Source organism: Galleria mellonella, unplaced genomic scaffold, assembly GCF_026898425.1.
Source record: "Galleria mellonella isolate WM207_F2 unplaced genomic scaffold, CSIRO_AGI_GalMel_v1 utg33, whole genome shotgun sequence".
Taxonomy (NCBI): domain Eukaryota; kingdom Metazoa; phylum Arthropoda; class Insecta; order Lepidoptera; family Pyralidae; genus Galleria; species Galleria mellonella.
The window spans coordinates 15,093,202-15,113,269 of record NW_026442079.1 but is presented as its reverse complement, the minus strand read 5'-3'; the positions used below and the strand labels follow the sequence as shown (position 1 = coordinate 15,113,269).

Below are 20,068 nucleotides of genomic sequence, written 5' to 3'. Positions count from 1 at the left end.
AGTCTTTCTATATCATCTCGACACGTAAGACCAAACGAAGATCACGACATACTTAGTGTCGCATAAAAACTATCCAAAATAAATAGTTTCTTTTTATTTGACGAGACAGCATAAATACCTCACAAAATATTAATAGAAATAATCACATCAAGCCCATTTAATAATGATAAGCCCTTGAGACAACACTCGGCTTGGCAACATGCTGTGACTTGTGCAGAACATATATAAACATACATGTTGGAGTCGCAGACGACCCACCTGATGCAAACTGGTAACCGTCGCCTATACCAGCATGAGCACCAGCGTAGCCATCACATCATACACCGACGTCCGTACTGCGCCCGAAGAGCGTTGCGATTTCTGAAGACTAAACTGTTATTCCTCTATACCAACTGAACTATTACATGACAACTCTCTCTTCAAACCGAAACAGCCTACCGAGCGCAGCTGCTGCAGAAACGATCGAGAGAGAGAAGTAACCATGCTCGTACATGTAACAAGTTTTAAACAAAATATCCCTCTAGTACATTGGTACTAATTAATAAGTATAATTAAAACTTACCATATGCAGTGGCATATGAGAAATTTCAATTATAAATTAGGATAATTTATTTCAAAATATTGCCATATTGTTAGCGAAGTATTCGTCGGATCCCATTACTAAATGCCGTAGTCCTCTCTGGATACTGGAATATTGGTATATTCATAAAGTGGCAAAAACCGTATGCACATACGGTCTGTCTGAATGTAAACGACCACTTAATCAAAGCTAGACTGAATTGAGTATGATGAAATACCCTAAATACGCTTCACCAGCGCCTCAGCTCCATATTATGTCAGCACATATAATTGTACTTAGCTTAGTTATAATTTTAGTATATAAGGCCGTGTAATCAGTCTTAGAATGGAGTTGTCAGTATTAGGACAGTCAATCTGTCACAAAATTTATAGTGAATATACTTTTTTATTATGAAATTCGCCGCCACTCACTTTATTGCCGCGGCCGGCAGAATTCCTGTAGTTGGATTACGAGTCGCGAATCGATAAAAATCGCTGTACATGTCACGTGAAGAAACCAACGTCCGGGCTATGGTTTGACGGGGATCTTTGAGCGAATAAATGTAATAAGAAGAGCAACAGTGGAGCCACGCAGGACAGCAAGAAGAACGCGCCGCGGCAAATAAGAGAGTGGTGGCACCATACTTAACTCCAGCAACACTAAGGTTGGCACGTGCGCGTTGCCGACTATGAACAACTCTTAATACACCTTTTTTGAAGAATCCCATCCCGTAGCGTCCTGGGCAAACCTCTGTAGGCAACCTATTTTGCAGCCTAATCGTTCGCGGGAGGAAATTCCTCAGAAACCGCACTGTACGCGACCATAAGGTTCAATTTAACTCAATTTATTCGATAACAATATTACATTGTGTTGAATTTGATATTTTTTAAGATTATATAAGTACAAAATAACAAACATACAACAACTTAACAAATCAACAATGTAATAAACAAATAAGTCTTCTTTCTTTGTAATTGCGCTCCATGTATGACTATATTCAGGCTCGGTTGTATATCGCTCATTAATATCTTTACGCCTAGAACTTGTACGCAATTCTTTTTCTTGTGCCGTTTCATATCTGGATAGATTTATAACAAAAATTATGGTGCAATAAAGAGTTCAATAATAAATAAATTTACATCGACAATCGGTACACACAAACTGGACACTGTGAGTATGCGATATTTAAAAAAAAAGTCCCTGCAGGATTGCCACTGCGGAATACGAGCGATTATGCTTATTGACTTTTTTTGTAATGTAAAAGCCTTTTCTATATTATAATTGTAACTATTTTCTCATAATTGACTACTATATCGAAGTTTCGATTTTATAGAATACTAATGAGTAATATCGAGTTAATCTATAGTTAGAACGTCCCTTAAACTTCTTAACTACTATACTAGCATAGCACGCTGAACTAACGCAATTAACGATGGAGTACAATTCACTTTTCCAGTTCAATGCTGAATCAATCAGTACACCAAGAAACTTTACTTCGTTTACTATTGCATATACTAATTCAACATTGTTCAATGAGTTATAAATATAATCTATTAGGTCGTTGGTAAATAAAGTGCAGAATATTGGACTCAATATGGAGCCTTGCTGTACGCCCTTTTTAATAACCGTCAGTTTCGATGTACATATGTGATGTTTCATAATTATTTTCTATATTTTTGATTGTCTACAATTATTAAAATAAGATTTTACTAGTTCAAGTGCCTGTCCATATATACCATAATAGTTTACTTAAAAAAAAATGTCATGATCAACTGTATCAAAAGGTAAAGTCAAATCTAGAAAAATCCTCGCGACCTTTTTTATGTCATTCAATTTATTTAGAACATCATATATAAGAGTTTCCATCGTTTCCGCCGTACTTATGCCAATTTGACATCCAAACTTGTTAATTATATTATGTGCAGTTATATGCTTGAGAATTTTAGATTTTATAAACGTTTCTTCTTTTGGTTCTAGCGTGTAAGGATATAGTCTCTATCCATTACGAGCGGCGTGGTGATAAAAGGTGTCTGTGGGCATTATTTCGAACAATTCCTTAGAATGCACTCCGATAGAACAGTCCGTCAGCGGCAGAACATATGGTACAAAGAGAAGCAGTCTGTTTAATATCAGACATCCAGTCAGCCAGACTTTTCAAGTCAACAAATATATTATTGATTTTAAACATTAATTTCTGTTTCCAGGCGCAACTAAGTTGCCCTTGTTTGGTATTTGGGTATGTTGGAACTAATCAAAAAATAGAAGCCTGCCTGTAGTTAGGGGATTAGGATGATTACTTCACTACTTACCTATATGGATATACGAATACTTTATCAAACTCGAATACTTTTTGCGGCGTACTTCTAATGAAAATATTAAAAGTTCAGTTTATTTAATAGTTTATCTTTTAGTAATTAAGGTGAGTATAGTGATGAAATAGAATCAAAACCAGTTAAAATCTTATTATAAACATGGGACTAGTATTCGATTATTGCAACTACTCTGATTCTGATTCCAGTATCGTGTAACCGAATTCCATGTAGTTTTCGAGTTAGTAAGCGAGTTAATATAACTCGGCTCATCACTATTCAAATCAGATTAGGAAACTGTAGAGATTATAACAGGTGGCGCCACTGTATTATGATGCGAATAACGAACCACTTGGCTACTATAGCGGTTGCCACTAGTCAACCAAATAAAGTTTGATGGGCAGAAATTGAATAAAATTCTCTGTCTCAATATTGAAAATTAAGACAGTGTAAATATTTTACTAAAATAAAAATGCAATAGATTAAAAAATATTTATTAAAAATTGTTTTTAGTCTCTCGAACTCGATACCAGTAGTAAAGCAACTTAATCTAAATAAAAGTAGATACGTACAGACACGGGCTGTTGGTGACACGTGTGCGTGTTATGTAATACTTAATCCCTTAAATTCTTTGAAATAGGTACATTTTAAATATTTAACTATCGGAGGATAACATAATTGTATATTGAATAGCTTACAAATATACTTTTAAACAAAAATAAATACGAGTATAATATATAACACTTAGGCAAAGTAATAATCTACAAATATCTGGAAAAGAACCTTTGAACGCATATAAGGATGTCCTTCAAATATTATAATTCGGTAACACCGCCTTGGCGCTGCTTACATGAAGTTCCCTATTCCCATCGTCGCAGGTCCATAGTGGCGCCGCTGACTGTCGGCTAACGTCGCTTTCACCTAATGTTTAGGTAAGACTTCACACTTCGAAGGAATAAAGAAGCACGCCATTACGTAATCCTCTGACGTGTGAAGACTCCTTGTTCATAGTAAAACACAATCCACTGCTGCAAATCTCGAATGTAGGCATGTCTTTTAAGTGTAAGAACATAACGTGAAAAGAAATCATAAAATTAATGTTAAAAAATATCATCCGTTAATGTTTTGACTAAATGTAATAGAGAAGTAAGCCACCTGGAATTTCTACTTTTGAAGCTGATACTTGCATAGTGTTATTCTTAAATTGTTAAAGGACAAACAAACGAATAGCTATTACATTATTTATATGTACAACATATTATAATTAGAACAGTCTTCCTGCACCGTAATTTGTACCTAAGTATTTAAAAATAATGTTATAATATCTTAGTTAAGGTACTAATTAAATATGTAGTAAATAATTATATATGTGTAGGTGTATTCTCTTTATACTACCCTCGATCCTTCTCATATTTCGAGTATTCTGGAGTATTAAATTAAATCCTTCAAATACATTGAGTTCGACTACTGTCACATGTAAGCATAGGGCGAGAGAAATAGACCCTGTCAACCGACCTCCACGTTGTCCCCCCTGGAACCATCAAACCATCGTAATTAACTCTTGTTGAATTCGTCACGATGAACTAACTGACCTGCTTCATCCTCACTTATCATCCTTCACTGGTGCCCCGCCGGTGTATACTGATAGCGCAGGCGGGGTTACCATTTCATTTTCACCCATAAAAAAAGTAAGTAAGGATAATTATCATCCATGTGAAATACCTATGCTAAATATTTAAAACTATATTGCATTCCAACTGCCAGTTTCATATCAAGTTATGGAAAACTATCTGGAGATGAGGTGTTTCAATATGCACCACAACAACACCCAGGCAGTGTCCACTGGTTCCTCGTCCATCCCGGTCGACGTTGACGAGCACGCAGACTATTAGAGAGGTCGTAGTAACAAACTAGAGGGCGTGGCGATACATGCGGCCTACAGTATAGCGCTCGAGGTCAGAATCCTGAAATACCGATTCGGACCCTGCGGTGGTGTACGTTTCAATCGACTACGTACGTACCATTCGCTCTATAGATAGTTATATTAATATTAAATTTCTATTTATCAAGGTGACGTAATGTGAACACAACTAACGTTATTTCTATTATATAGTAGATAAGATATTATAGGTTTTATGTAACAGTGTACAATTGCAGGCTTGCGCAGACGAGGTGGCGAGGTGAGGTGTGCGTGTCACCTTGTGGCGCCTTCCCGTAGGTTACAACGGAGGAAGTTGTTCTCCGCGGACTAAAGTTCGTCGTGTGCGCAGGCCGCCGTCGTCCGGCTGTAAGCTGCGCTCGGGTACCCACCGCCGGGACAGTAGCGACTCGTAGGTACACAGAAACGGTGTTTGGGCTCGATACAGCTCCATTTACACATAATAATATCGGAGAGTACAGTTCATACATATAAATATACACTTTGAATTGTCTGATACAAAGAGGTATAGCCACGATCACTTTCACACGCCGACGTCTTCGCTCGCTGCCGAACCTCGCTAGCCCTTCGCCATAGTTTCAAATTGGATATTTATATGGCTATTTGTCGTTTTGTTTGCGTTCGGCGATGTTTGTATGCGACGACATGGGAACGTGTCGCTCGAGTGTAGGCGGGGCGGCGGGGCGGCGGGGCGGCGTGCAGGCTGGCGAGCGGGCGGCGCGTCTAGAGCGGCGCGTCGAGCGGCGGCGCGGCGGCGGCGCGCTCCGGGTCGGCGTTGTCCTCGTCCTCCGACTTGGGGATGTCGAAGATCTCGGAGAAGAGCGCCGGCAGCACGAGGCGCGGCCAGTGGTCGCGGCACCAGGCCAGCAGCTCGTTGTGCCGCTTGCCGAGCGCCCGCACCTGCTGCACGCCCGCCGCGAACGCCTCCGTGCGCGCGTACGCGTCGCTCGCCTCGCTCCCCTCGCCCGCCAGTATCTGTGCGTGGGAATACTCCCAGTCAGTGATACGATCTATGTTATGTTTCGCAGTCCAGAATTATAAATGACATTATTAAAATTGTGCCCCACAAAAAAGAAAAAAACCGACTTCTATTGTGGCACAAAGATATTTTTATTTAAAAACTGAAGTTCTGGACCAATTTTGATAAAATTTCAATAGGATCAGCCTGTAAGTATATTATATAAGATACAAAATTTTCGAGATCGGTTATCGGTATAACTCCGTTAGTTGTCACTAACGGAGTTATAGGGTAACGAACGAACATAAAAAAAACTACTTTTTCCTTTAAGGATTCCATACCAAAATAATATAAATTTCCCTAATCTGTGTGTCTGTTTGTTACAGTGATACAATAACATTTATATACAAACTTGCACATTTATATTATTACCTATAGCTTCAATTAAGCCATTTATAAATTTAGACTAAATACTTCACTCGATATTATATATTATTTTAACTACAGTTAAAGTACACCCTTTATATTACTCATATCATAGTCAAATTTTTAAAATCAATATATAATATATATAAAAAAAATATTTTTTGTAACTTCTTGTCACTATGACGCTGCATTTTCTGGTAGCAAAATATCGTTAAACAAAACAGGCATTGCATAATGAAAATAATACATGAAACATGTATTATAAGCCCACAAAATAAATATTTATCATATGCGTATTTTGGTCTTTCTGATAAATCGTAAGCGTGCGGGGTAAGGTTCAATTTTGCGTAATTTTCCCCTGGTTTATTATTACACATAATATTGACAAAATACCAAGGAAGCGTCACATTCGCCGCTCGAGCGCCGTCATGAGAGACGGATTTGTGCCGCTCGACAAAATTAGTTCTTTTTTCGAATTAAAATGGATGCAGTTAAAATATTTCATACATAGAATCATTCATTATTTATTTGTGTACATTAAAAAGCATTAATTTCATTGTAAAATAATATTCTCGTACCTTGACACTTCTTGATTCGTTGGTAATGAGGTACCAAACTAGATATCAACGTACGAGTAACAATTTATTTATTTAGCTTTATTTATTTTTGTGTATCCGTTTGTCCATCCGTCTATATAATTTCAGTCAGTGACAATGGTGGGAGCTGGTCTGATGATGAGTTGGAAGGTCACGAGTACATCGTTTTGTAGCACAAGAATAAGAAATAGGTAGTACAGTAGAATATTCCTCTACATTACCGTACAAGTGGCGTTACGGCCAATTTAATAGTCATATAGTATCAGTCGCTAGGGGCGCCCTTGACAACTGATTTTTTTTATTCAGCGCAGTTCTGCGCCACTCAGGGAACTGTGTAATCGTAAACTACAAAATGGTATTATATATATATATATATATATATATATATATATATTATATTAACTTAAAAAAATATTTCACAAAATTGTATTAATTTTTAGGAATCCGTACTTCTAATGGAAAAAACGCATCTTTTATGAGATCACTTCGTGGTCCGTTCGTCTGTTTTTCTTAGGAACGCGTGGAGGTATCAAGTTGAAATTAATATCATATACTCAGGTCTGCAATCTCCTAAATCAGTGGAAAAATCAAGCTTCTAAATCGACGCAATCAAAACATGCGACCGTTAATGTTCCATTTACTTCCCGTTGACCTAGAGTAATAAAATTTAGCAAGAAGCTATGTAAAAAATCTGATTCCGAAAACTGTAAATTTGTAATTATTTCATAAAAAAAATAAACTTGATTATTTTGTACGGAACCCTCGTTGCGCGAGTCCGACTCGCACTTGACCGGCTTTTTTTTATAGTAATAATATAACTTTGATTTTTTTTATTTGGCCTCTTTTATCAATACAATAATGTGCAGTATAGCACGACAAAAATGATTTAAATGAGTACAAATTAGTGACAACTTTATTTGAGTGGGAGGAAGTGGGGTGCAATTCGTCGGCACCGGCACACTCACAAAGGAAAGTACGTGACTGCCGCCTCTACTCGGATTATTTACATCATCATGTGATGATGCCGGTTACATTCGAATATTACTATTCATCTCACTACATCACCATCATATCAGGCTTTAACTGTCCACTGCTGTATGTTCAGCCTCGCGCACGCTTTGCAAACGGAATGGCAACCGCACTTAGGCTATAGACATATTTTTAAGAGGGACGCTGTTGCCATATCCATCCCTCGCCCTCCATTATTCCTTTCCCGTGGGTGTCATAAGAGATGTCTTACGACACCCACGGGAAAGGAAGGCGTGGCCCATTCTATGCCGGGACTACACGGCATAAATATTATATTACTAATAATTAAAATATTTTATAAGTATAGAGAATACTAGAAGTTCCCTTCTACAAAACTGTTTTTATTATTATAAAATGTTATGATATTGGTCTATATATAAACAGTACCCGTGTACCCGTGGATGAGTACACGTGCTAGCAATGAAAAGCGTCAATATTATTAAAATAACAGAGTATCAAATAGTGTTCGTTCTGCTTGACGAATTCAAGCCCCGCGTCGCGTAAAATTTCTGTCCGCATGTACGTAGTAGTGAACGCATAGATGCCTAAAGTTAAGCTGCCGTTTTGAGTTCGCGGATTAAGTAAGTAATTTAAGTAGGATTAAAATGAACAAAAATCCGGAACAACCTTCAACGTCAAACGGAATGGACGAGAGTGATGATATGTCAATCCAATTGTTCGAGGTGCAGACCGCGAGCCTGCGGCGGGCGGAGGGCAGTACTTACGATGTGGTGGAACGAGTCGCTGATGGTGCGGTGCAGCGTGGCGATGCGCTCGGTGTCGGAGAGGCCGGCGCGGTGCGGACACAGCAGCAGCGAGCCCGTGTACATGGCCATCTCCTCCTCCGTCATCTTCAGCTTCACCATGGAGCGCACGTAGCCCAGCGCGGCCGCCGCGAACGGGCCCTGCCCGCCGGCGCCGCGCGCACATGCAACACACCGCCGGCTCGTTCTCGTACGTGCTCAAACATTCACATTGGGAAATGGGGCCGGAAAGTCTAAAACGAATCAAGAATATTTGCAACTCGTGCACTTCACACAATTCTATTTATGAAATCGTGCGGATATCCGGAACGAAATGTTTGGCTCGATTTAGATATCATTTCACACGTGCTTTCTAATTTAATAATTCTGGAATTTAATAAAAAAAAGTCAGCAATTGGTATCAATGAAAATCTAGATGAACCGCTATTTACAGCTTCAGGGATGTTTTATAAAACTGTCAATTAGATGAATTTGAAATAGGTAGGAATCCTTTAAAATCCAGTCCCGATACTTATTCGCTCGTGGCGAGCACCGGCGGGCGGGAGCGTGGCGGCGCACGGCACGCGACACGACACTTGCTGGTGTTCCAGGCTAAGCGATTTAACTTATGCTGCCACTCCACCTACTACACTAACTGTTGCCCGCGGCTTCGCCCATGCTGTGTCATAGTTTCCCTTAAAGTTGAAATTTTCTAAAATCCTTTTTCATCGGATGCTGGCGTTATAAAATAAACCTATGTTCCAAATTCCAGCTTTCTCGATTTAGTAATTTTGTTCGTGTTTTGATAGTGAGTCAGGACAAACGTTTTTATATGTACCCATAGATGACTAGCGTATGACATATATTGTATTATAAATGTAAAAGTGCACAAATACAATTTAAACAGTTTAAGAGGTAAATATCAATGCGTCAGTCACATTTCTCAAAGAGCTGGTGTCCGATAGAAATTTAAGGCCACCGAGTGGCGATCTCGTACGAGCAAATACAATATAAATACAAATTAAGTTATCGCTCGGGATATCATAGTAAAGATTGTGACCCCCCAAAAAACCCAATTTTAGTTTATCAATTGTCACAACAATATTTGTAAGTATAATACATCCCTTCAGATAAAAAAAGAATTTTCTAAATCCATTTAGAACTGATCGAGTTACGAGGGAACAAACAAACAAGAATACAATCAAATTGACAACCTTCTTCTTTTTGAAGTCGGTTGAAAGAAATTTTCCAAAATTGATTCCTGTCAAAATTTCCTTAATACACAAACCATCTATCTTAATGACCATCAATTGCTTGTGAATGTATGACACTGAGTTTATGTTTTTTTTGTTGTTGATGGAAAAAAAGGACTTATTTAGATATTGACCACAATTGAGATGAACTACAACTCACATCGTACACGATCTCGAGTTGCGCCTGCGAGATGGCGGTGCCGTCGTCGAACACGATGCTGGTGTCGGTGGCGAGCCGCGAGGCGCGCGTCAGCCACACCTCGAAAAAGCCTAGCTGCAACACGAACAGTACGGCTATTAGCGGCTGGCAGGCGTGCCTCGTGTGCCGCTCGGACACACGCGCGGTCCTATGCGAACCGCTGTTATGGAATTCGCTGCATGCCCTAACTATCTAATATGTAATATTCGCTAAGTGCGTTTACGTGTAATCTGGAAATGACACAATCATTCGCATAGCTTGCATTTATTATAATATAATGTGTGTTTATGTTTTGACCATGCTGTGCACGCATATTTTTGGAGGGTTAGCTTGAACAAAATATTATTGTACTGTATAAAATAACATTGTTAATTCTCTGTAATTTATACCTATTGAAATATAAAAAATAAATATAAATCTTATAATCTTTCAGGTAACCACAGTTTGTATCGAGTAGCGAGGCCCTCAGATGAAGTAATATTCTAATAGAGATACCATTAATTAAAAAGAGTAAAACTAATGTGATCGGTGTAAACTTGTGCCTGCAAACTACGTAGCTGTACAGTGTAAATCGTTGCAGTGCTCATTAAAGGCATCGCTAATAAAATGTGAGCGCTGGCGTGGTTGAGCCGCGCGGGCCGTGGACGAGCAGCGAGTACCTTAATGAGTATGAGCTGGTCGTCCTGCGGCAGCGTGTGGAAGCCCGGCAGCCGCTTGGCGAACTCGACGACCTGCTGCACAGCAGGCGTCATGCGCAGCGCCACGTTGTACCACAGCACCGAGCGCGCGTCTGTCACGCGGTCCGTCGTCGAGCTGGCCGCCTCCTCGCCGCCGCTCCCTTCCGTGTCACATACACTCATCAGAACGTGCGTATCCACCGCTCCACTCTGCTCAATACTTGAAGCAATCATCACAGCACAAGTTTCTAGTAGTCAGCAATAGCGGGTGATAAGGATTACTACTACTATTGCTAACAATATACCCTAACAGATTGACTTCCCCCGGGTCCCTTTTCGAAACCATCGTGCTGAATTCTAGGTGTATCCATCACGATAGGCTAGCTGACCCGCCTTTTCATTTTCACCCATCATCCCTCTCTGGTGGTCCGCCAGCGTATAAGTAAGCTAACGGTATACCGTGCGCGCAGGCGGAGTTACCATTCCATTATCATCGACCAGGTATATTACAGTGTTAGTATTCGGTTATTAAAATAATGGCGCGGCATTTCTCAATGTACAAATACTCGTATATCAAAGTCTATGCAGTGCGTACACTACGAAAGATCATAGAGTACTCAGGCGTGCACTTTTTTGATTCCCCATGTATAGGAAAACACATATTGATAGAGGTCATTACGATATCGGGAATAGTTTTAGTTATCAAGTAGGACAATTGTGTAATGGACGCTGTTCGTGTGCGTGTGTGTCGAAGGTGTGTGCGTGTGTGCGTGCGCACGGCTGACCTTCGTTGTCGGAGTCGTCGACCTCGAGCGCGATGGCCCGGTGCAGCAGCGTGTGGCGCAGCTCCTCGGTGTAGGTGTTGTTGGCGCGGTGCGCGGCGGTGACCGGCTTGGCTAACTCGCGCGCGACGCTCAGCCGCAGCGCGTCCGGGTGCACGCCATCGACGCCGGCCGCGGGCGCCGCCGCGTTCAGGCTGCGCGCCAGCTCCTGCGCACCGTCCGCGCCCGCCACCTCGCGCGGCCGCTTCGGCACGCGGCCGTAGCGCACGGCTGGTGACCACCACCTCATTAGCCGGCCGCCATTGGCGGCGCACACACGAAATGTCCCGACGCAACGCACTAACTGAGTCGCATTCGTCGAACGGAGGGCTCGACTGTTCAATTGGAAAATAGGTGTGACGGCGCATCACATTCGGACATGCACATTGTTCTATCATCCACGCTCCATATTTACTTTACTTCATCGGCGCCCGCTCCATTAGTTGTTTAAATGTGAATTTTGTACAATGTAGAAGTGTTTCTAATATCCCGTGTGATTGTGATGCTATAAAGTAACAATACGATACAATGTTACCCTATTCAAAATTTATTTTTGACTAAAATAAAAAAAGGTCTTGTCGTTTTCTTGCTAACATTTCACTTAATATTAATTGTGAACATTTTTTTTTATTTCATATTCTTCCTTTATTTTTGTTCTATATGATCATGTAAAGTTTTATGAAGTTTGAAGTGGCAGTGCAAAGTTATGGACGCTACGACATACATGTACCTAATGGAAGATATTGAAGTTTTGTTATTGAAGGCTGCCAGAATTCGGACAAGTTAACTAGATAACATGTCACGCCGCCCCCGCCTCGCACACATGTGCTACATATAATAATATGCCAGCAGCAGATATTTGAATCCCACGTGACACAGGGTGGGCCAGTTTGTCACCGGTATTAATATTACATAATTCAACATTGTGTATGTATATAGTGCATATAATATAGGACTAAATGTATAAATTGTAATGAGATAAACAATAATAATAATAAATTAATATCCATTTTGTTATTTTCTACATTGATTACATAGAAAACGATTAAACAAATTAATTGTGAGTATTGTGTGGGGATCGAACCTACAACCGTGTGAACTTTGGACCCCACGTGAAACCGCTGCGCCGCCAGCACCGCAGCCGAGATCATCGTAATATTATCATACATATTATAATTGTAAGATGCGCGAGAGAAAGAGAGCATGCATACATGTAGTTATTTAATATTTACACGCGACGAATAATTGTACTCGCGCATGACGAAGCAAACTACTCGTGCACACGGCCACCGCTGACGCTGCCGCCACGTGCGGCCGACTTCACACCAAGCGCTGCTATTTGTCATTCGAAATCGACACTGAATTTGGTATTTTTTATGGAATAAAATATTTTTGTGTTAGGCGCGAAAACGTAGAAACGTAGACGGATACTCACAGTCGCGACTCATGCCTACAGCGAGGCACTTCTTGAATCTGCAAAACTGGCAACGGTTCCTGTTGAGCCGGATGACGAGACACTTGCCGTCGCGGAGGCAGCGGTATTCGATCTGTTTCTGAATGCTCCTCCGGAAGAAGCCCTGCGGCGGACAGGCCAAATATTACTTTTTGAATTTCGCAAGGCAGCGGTCACGCGGCCCGGCTCCCGCCGCCCGGCCACGTGCCAGCGCGCGGCGATCACGTTACGGCCCCTAATATAATTCTATTCCTTTTCCAAAATGTGTATATATTGCTCCAGAAAAATGCGACTTGAGCTGTGAACACAAGTGCACCCTCCTGGCCGCGGGATATTGTTCAAGCAGCCTACCCGCACATTGCAAAAGTTTGAATTTAGAGCATGGAGCCGCACGTTGTCACGCCTACAGATATGTTGCCTTACAAACATTTAACACTCTGCGAGGAAACAATGGCAGCTCCGATCATCATATAAATTAAAGAAATCCAATTGAACACAACTGAAGAATTGTGTAAATCCGTTCAAAATTGGCGACGTAATTGTGTAATATAGTTGCAGAAATCATTAATCTAATTGAGAACTTCTTGGAAGTCGCGTAAAAAATAATAGTACGTAGTATGCTATGTTTTAATCCTAACAATACAAATATGACAATATTTGGATGTTTGTTATTCAATCACGCTTTAACAACGGAACGGATTTCAATGAAACTTGGTGTCCAAAAGGGCCAAGCGCAATATCTTGGATTTATTTGAAGTATCATTATCTATATTGTATTATTTATGTTTCTTCTGTACACCTTTAAGCCGCGTCCCCTGCGAGGCAGGCAGAGAATAGCGCGCCAAAACCTTCCATCTTAACTTGACAACTTTGTTTTCGTTTTGGATGATTAGAATCAACCCGTGACCAAATATAATCATAATAAATATCTCGTTCATGTAATGTGGAAAATTGTTAAGTTTAAAGCAGTCAGTGTGTATTTACCGAGTTTGTACAAAAACGAAGACCCAACGACTTGGAGTACGTGATAATAATTAAAAAGGTGCCAAGTAAAAGTGAACTAATACAACTCGTGGCATTGCTCGTGCTTTTTATTCATTCGCTGTATTAAAATATTGTAACCGTAGCGACTGTCCACCTGCAGATGTATGTTGTTTGGTACTAATTATACAGCTGTCAATTGTTTAGACCAGTGTTATGAAGTGGAAAGATTTAATTTATTGTTTGTAATGGATGAAGTCACAAAATACTGAACCGATTTTAAAAAATCTTTTACTTATATATTATAAAATTCGAATGACACTCGTTGATCATGACATTATTGATGACTAGCATAGCTAATACTTTGTAAAAAAAGAAAAAACCATGAGAAGCCTCGGCTTATCGTTAGTTATTGATTAATTTATTTAACTATTTTTAGCTTTTTCAAAATAGTTAGCTCCTACTTTTTTGTAAATTTGGAAAAATTTGTAATTTCAGGTGGTGATTGGTTCCGGTTGGTGGTGTAGTGTGGTGAGGTATGGCAAGGTGTACCGGGGTGTGGTATATGGTGGTCACCTTGCAGCCCTCGCAGGAGGTGACGCCGTAGTGGTATCCGGAGGCCTTGTCCCCGCACACCTTGCACGGCGCCGCCGCCTTGCCGCCGCCCGCGCCCGCGCCCGCGCTCGCGCTGTCCGCAGCGTACTGCTGCGGCTCTGTCACACATTACAACCGGGCTCGTCACTCGCTGGTGGCACACTACAGCGCACAACGCTAGCACTCCACCGTCGACCACTCGCTCTCTCTCACACTGCCACACCACTGCTTGTCGCTACAATCTGTTCGTACATCATAATTATGTACAATTCATTAACTTCACAGTTAATTTGTTAACAAAGCTTGGAAAAGACATCAACGAGATCTGGCAGTCTATATCCAGAGCTGTCCGTGTCGACTGTCCAAGTTTGAACGCAGCGTAGCATTAACGCTCTCTAAAACAGAAAGTTATTTTGGAAAACAACGACTAGTACTTGAAGCTTGGACAAGATCTCTGAAAAAAATTCGTCTAGATATTTATTTATATAGTAAAACAAAAATACATGCTCGTTGTTTCTTTGATAATAGCATTTAATTATTTCACAATGTACTTAAATTTGTCCATAAAATAAAGTGTGCAAGGCAAAGGTCACACTGCGCAGCGTAGCGCTACAACCACTGCTTGCGATGTGTTTGCTGCAGTGCAGTGCAGCGGTTTTAAAATAGATTGATATTCCACTACGACGAAATGCGAATATTCAACATAGCGATGTTATAAAATGCTTGTTACTCGGCATATGTAGTAACTAAGTGACTGCGTGCGTTGCCCTTACTTTGTCATCCTTACTAATAAGTATTATAAATGTGAAAGTGTGTTTGTTTGTTTATTACCCCATGACACTTTAACGACTCCACCAATCCTTGAAAGCCTTGAAATCTAACATACACTTACTATTTGGGATGAAAAAGTCACAGGCGACTGTGCAATAGCTCATACAGTATACCTATGTAGTTGTATACATATATATTGTTAAACCATTTTCCGTCAAATGTATACAATATCTTATTATATTTGGTCTAGTTTATAAGAAATAACCAGATTAAGATTACTTACTATTTCTATCACATTTATTTTATTTATTTATTCATTAGTACAAATATGTGTACATCGCGGACTTAATGCTAAAAGCAATATCTCCCAATCTACCATAGGGAAGTGTCAGAATACTCGAATGCGGTACTAGTAATTATTGATATACATATATACTAAAATAACATATATAGACGAATAAATATTTATGAATAACAAATATTTTTACACATATATGGCATATACTATATTATACACGATGGAGGTTTATTCATGTTCAACTCCAAGATTTTGGCATCATATGCACAATATATGACAACTTTATAAATTATTATTCATTGTTTTCCATTCATTACCTTTTCGTTAGCTTTGCTTTCTCACTCTCCTGGCTTTGCAGGCTCAGTGGGAGCAGTTGCATTACTGTCGTTACAATAGCACGAAGTAATTATTTTGAGATTTTTATTTTGTGACACGTGTGGCTGGTATTAGAAATACAAATCGGCGAGTCCTTTCCGTCAAATGTAGTTCCTAATATCATAAAAACAACAATTAGTTTAACTGCTTTTCATATAAATCGTATCAGTAGGTATCCTCCCCGCACGGCGCTTTCGGGCATCGCGACCCTAGAGACGTGTCGAGGCTCTAAAGGGGTGCTAAAAAATTTGTCTAAAGGCATTTCAGTAAAGTCGTCAGGGCGGTGTCAGGGCATTAAAAAAATTAATAAAGGCTACCTTAGTATTGGATGAAAAAGTGGTAGCCTCGTTTATCGTCATCGGCTGGAGGCAGGTAGAGTTGCGCCGGCGCTGATAGTATTTGTTGCATGTATCAGTATGCAGCAACTTACTTTTATCGTTAATGATTGGAAGGGCAGTCGCCATTCTACGGTGGAGAGGACAAATTGAGAAATGATAGATGAAGACGAAGCGGGTCAGTTGATCCATTGTAATTAATCCATCAGGAATTAGCTGGTTTCCAAGAGGGATCACGTGGAGGCTGACCTGATAGGATATATTACTAGCAATGGAACCGTTCGACCCCATTACTAAAAATCCATTTCTCCTCATTGCTATAATGATTCCTTACTGTTTCACTGCTGGTCACGGGTCGCTGCCTTAAAAAGAGTATTTTTGTTCCTATCATGATACCCTGAAGATGTAAATAAGTGGAGGCATATTGTAGTTTTACCGATTGTTTTGTAAACATAAAATCACATCCGGGCGATACCAGACTGCCGCTATTATCCAAACAAAATAGCTTAGGTATCGCAATAAACATAGTATGCATTATGTAACGGAAAGCGTCAGAGATGCAAAAATCATACTAGAAAAAACACAAAATGTTCGATTAGACATTCTCGAGTACGTAAGCAGCGAGCCGTGTATGGTACGAGTACAGCGAGCAAACTGGAGGGATATAACATCCACGTTTATATACGTATTTACATTCGAAACTTTGTTTTTCGATTTTTTATACAATTCGGAATAGCAAACAGGCTGGCGACCGACCTCACTGAAACTGGTAAATGTCGCCTGTAAACATGAGAAGCAGCTAGGCTTTAAAACTTCATTACACAGCTCACTCGATCCCGACCCATTTCAGAGGATTAAGTTTTTCCTTTCTCCTTTCACAAACCTTTGGGTTGTTCTACAGCGATAAGATCGTCTTTTGTTTTATTATTATGTGTTATTGTAATATACATATGTAGATTTTTAAGTGGTGCAATAAAGAGTTAATAAATAAATAAGTTAATTCTTTTGTACCCTGAATAATTTAGCTATATTATGCAACTCTTCAAACCGAATCATAACCGTGCAATGCACCACCAAGCTACTCAGCCGCATGGAACCACCACTTCTTTTTGTTTCTAGTTACCAAAAGCCGTCTAGAGTTTTTTAATAGTTTTTTTTAATATTACATGCAAACTCAGTAGTATACTCGTATGCGCTGAAATCTCTAGACGGCTTTTGGATTAACTAATTTGGTGGGGTACGAAATTCACCAGTGAAGGATAATAAAAAAAATGTATGCAACTTAGAATGGCAAACAAGCTGACGGCCTACCTGATGGGAAGTGGGAACCGTCACCTATAGACATGAGCAGTACCATGGACATAACAGAATATACTGTTTCACCCATGATACTTCCCATGCGTTGCCGTTCCTGAGGACTCACGTGTACGCAGTAAATTCACTGCCATATCCCACCCTTCAAACCGAACCACGGCCATGCAAACACAACTGCTTCATGGTAGAAACACGAATGGTACAGAGGTGTCCAAGCAAACTACTTTTGTACAAAGTCTCCTTCTGGTGATGATGATGATTCTGATGAAGTCAGATCAGTAAGTCCATTGTGACAAATTCACCAGGAAATAACTACGATAGTATTCAGGGAGATCGCGTAAAGGTCCACTTGATATGGTGCATTGCTAGCAATGGGGCCGTGTGTCCCCTTACTAACTAGTGCTTTCCCCGAGTAGATTAGGTGTAGAACAATATATTATTGCACGAAAACGGAAACTCTTAATGAATTATAACAAGCCGCCTACCCAGCATGGAAATAGTAGGTTAATATCCCCCTCTTTTGGAGAGAGACCCATTGCGTAGGAGTGGGACGTATGGGCTCCGAACCTAGGCACGTGGCCGCCGAGCGAGCGAGCGAGCGAGCGAGCGGTCGCGCGCACGCAGCGAACTCGAACGGTGCGGTGCGCAGGCGCGCGTCGATTTTGCGCCGATCACCGATAAAGCAACAAGTTACATAACTAGCTTTCTTCCGCGAATGTTCGCTCCCGCTCTAAACGGCTCGCGGGAACGAGACGCGAGGTCGCTCCCGGAGCCAGTCCGCAGCGCGCCGGCGATAGGGCTGCCGATCGCCATCTAATCTCCATACGTATTAACTAGATGCATTGTAAATAATTTGAGATTTTTACGAACCCAGAGAAAAGCAACCTGTTTCCAATTAATGAAACAATTTCGTTAAAAATATTGAATTCCTTATTTTTATTTCGTAACACACAATATTTTTATATGGCATCAAATGGCTAACAAATTGATGACGCTCCTATAAGAGTCTGATAACAAAATATATTGCATCATCCGTATCACCATTCATGAACTGCCATTTTTGAGGATCAAGACGTTGAGCCTCCATATCCTGTGGTTCGGCTAATCTATATGTTAAGGATACTGTAGCCGTGCCGTGTAGTAATTTCACTGACCTGACTGGTCAGTGAAAAGTCCCTTAAAACCGGAGTAGCGCCACATAAGCACATCCTTACTTATATCATCTATCTATATAAATAAAAAATAATTGAGATTTGTTTGTCTCACTAAAACTTGAGAACAGCTGAACCGATTAGACAAATTTTGATTTTGAAATATTTGTAAAAATCCAACAAAGGTCCAAAAAGTGTGAAATGATAAAAAAAATGCAAGGAATATAGTAAAAATAAGAATTTTATCATCCCAAACTGTTCGCATCTGGCGACTAAGATACGTTAGAAATTAATATTGCGACTAAACCTGTAAGGAGAAGTGCAGTAATCAATACGGCACGGAGCTCGCCGGCTCAGCAGCCAAGTATAAAAAACTATGTTTACAAATTTATTATCATTATAACTGTCGTCTAACACATGATATAAACAACTGATGTTACTTGTCCTATTCAATCGATTAATCAAATGACGGTTCTGTCAACTATTTTAACATACTGTGGACGCTGGTAATTTTTGACATTTGCTGGTGTTTGGAATTCCTGCTTATACTCATAAGTCAGGACACATTTGTACCGTTTCTACAGATTTTTATTGGCCTATATATTATGGGCGGACATGTTTCGAAGTCTCTAGGTATTGTCAAAAGTATTAACTTTTATGTTCAGATAGTACTCCTTTGGTACTTCTTTTATGGTGATGGATGGTAATATGTACTCGTATTTGTAAATGAATTTGTTTCACCTGGATGCAACCAATGCCAGTTGATATAAATATAATTTGAGATTTTGTTTCACAAAAAAGACACCACCCTCAATGTTGGCAAAACTAGTTAACACTAAACTATTGAACAAACTGAACTAATCACTTTCTAAATAATGGAGTTCTGACGCAGCTTACATAAAGAAAAAGCTATAACCGAATTGAGGACCTCCTTTTCTGAAGCCGATTGAAAAATACAATTTATTCATAAATTGGTGTCAGTTAAAAAACCCAGTAATACTGGAATTAAAATTCTACAAGATATTGTGTACATTTTGGATAACATATTAAATAAAATTAATCATTAAAATTAAAAAGACACTCCAGGAGTGTTGACTGAACACAACATATACATAGGTATATGTACGTATATTCTGGTTAATACCGCATTAGAACTGTCAACCCTAACAATTTTCCAAAGCAATGATTGCAGTTCAACAAACTGCGCGCGAGTCGATCGTTGAACCTGCACTAACCGTTAATGCGTCCTGCTCGCACACCAATACCGAGCGCCAGCTGTGTCCCTTT

At 40.0% G+C, this 20,068-nt stretch overlaps 1 protein-coding gene across 3 annotated transcripts in view; it reads right to left on the bottom strand.

Moving 5' to 3' along the window:
- Positions 1-5,378: 5,378 nt before the first annotated feature.
- LOC113520451 (ecdysone-induced protein 78C) overlaps positions 5,379-20,068 on the bottom strand; it is a 44,774-nt gene continuing 30,084 nt past the window's right edge. For all 3 annotated transcript variants that reach the window (XM_031911511.2, XM_052896642.1, XM_031911510.2), the window contains 7 exons: positions 14,520-14,656; positions 12,945-13,086; positions 11,474-11,740; positions 10,671-10,849; positions 9,973-10,086; positions 8,542-8,721; positions 5,379-5,782 (listed from right to left, as the gene is read on the bottom strand). In XM_031911511.2, coding sequence (XP_031767371.2) covers positions 5,531-5,782; positions 8,542-8,721; positions 9,973-10,086; positions 10,671-10,849; positions 11,474-11,740; positions 12,945-13,086; positions 14,520-14,656 — 1,271 coding nt within the window. In that variant the 3' untranslated portion in view covers positions 5,379-5,530. The remainder of the gene's footprint in view (positions 5,783-8,541; positions 8,722-9,972; positions 10,087-10,670; positions 10,850-11,473; positions 11,741-12,944; positions 13,087-14,519; positions 14,657-20,068) is intronic.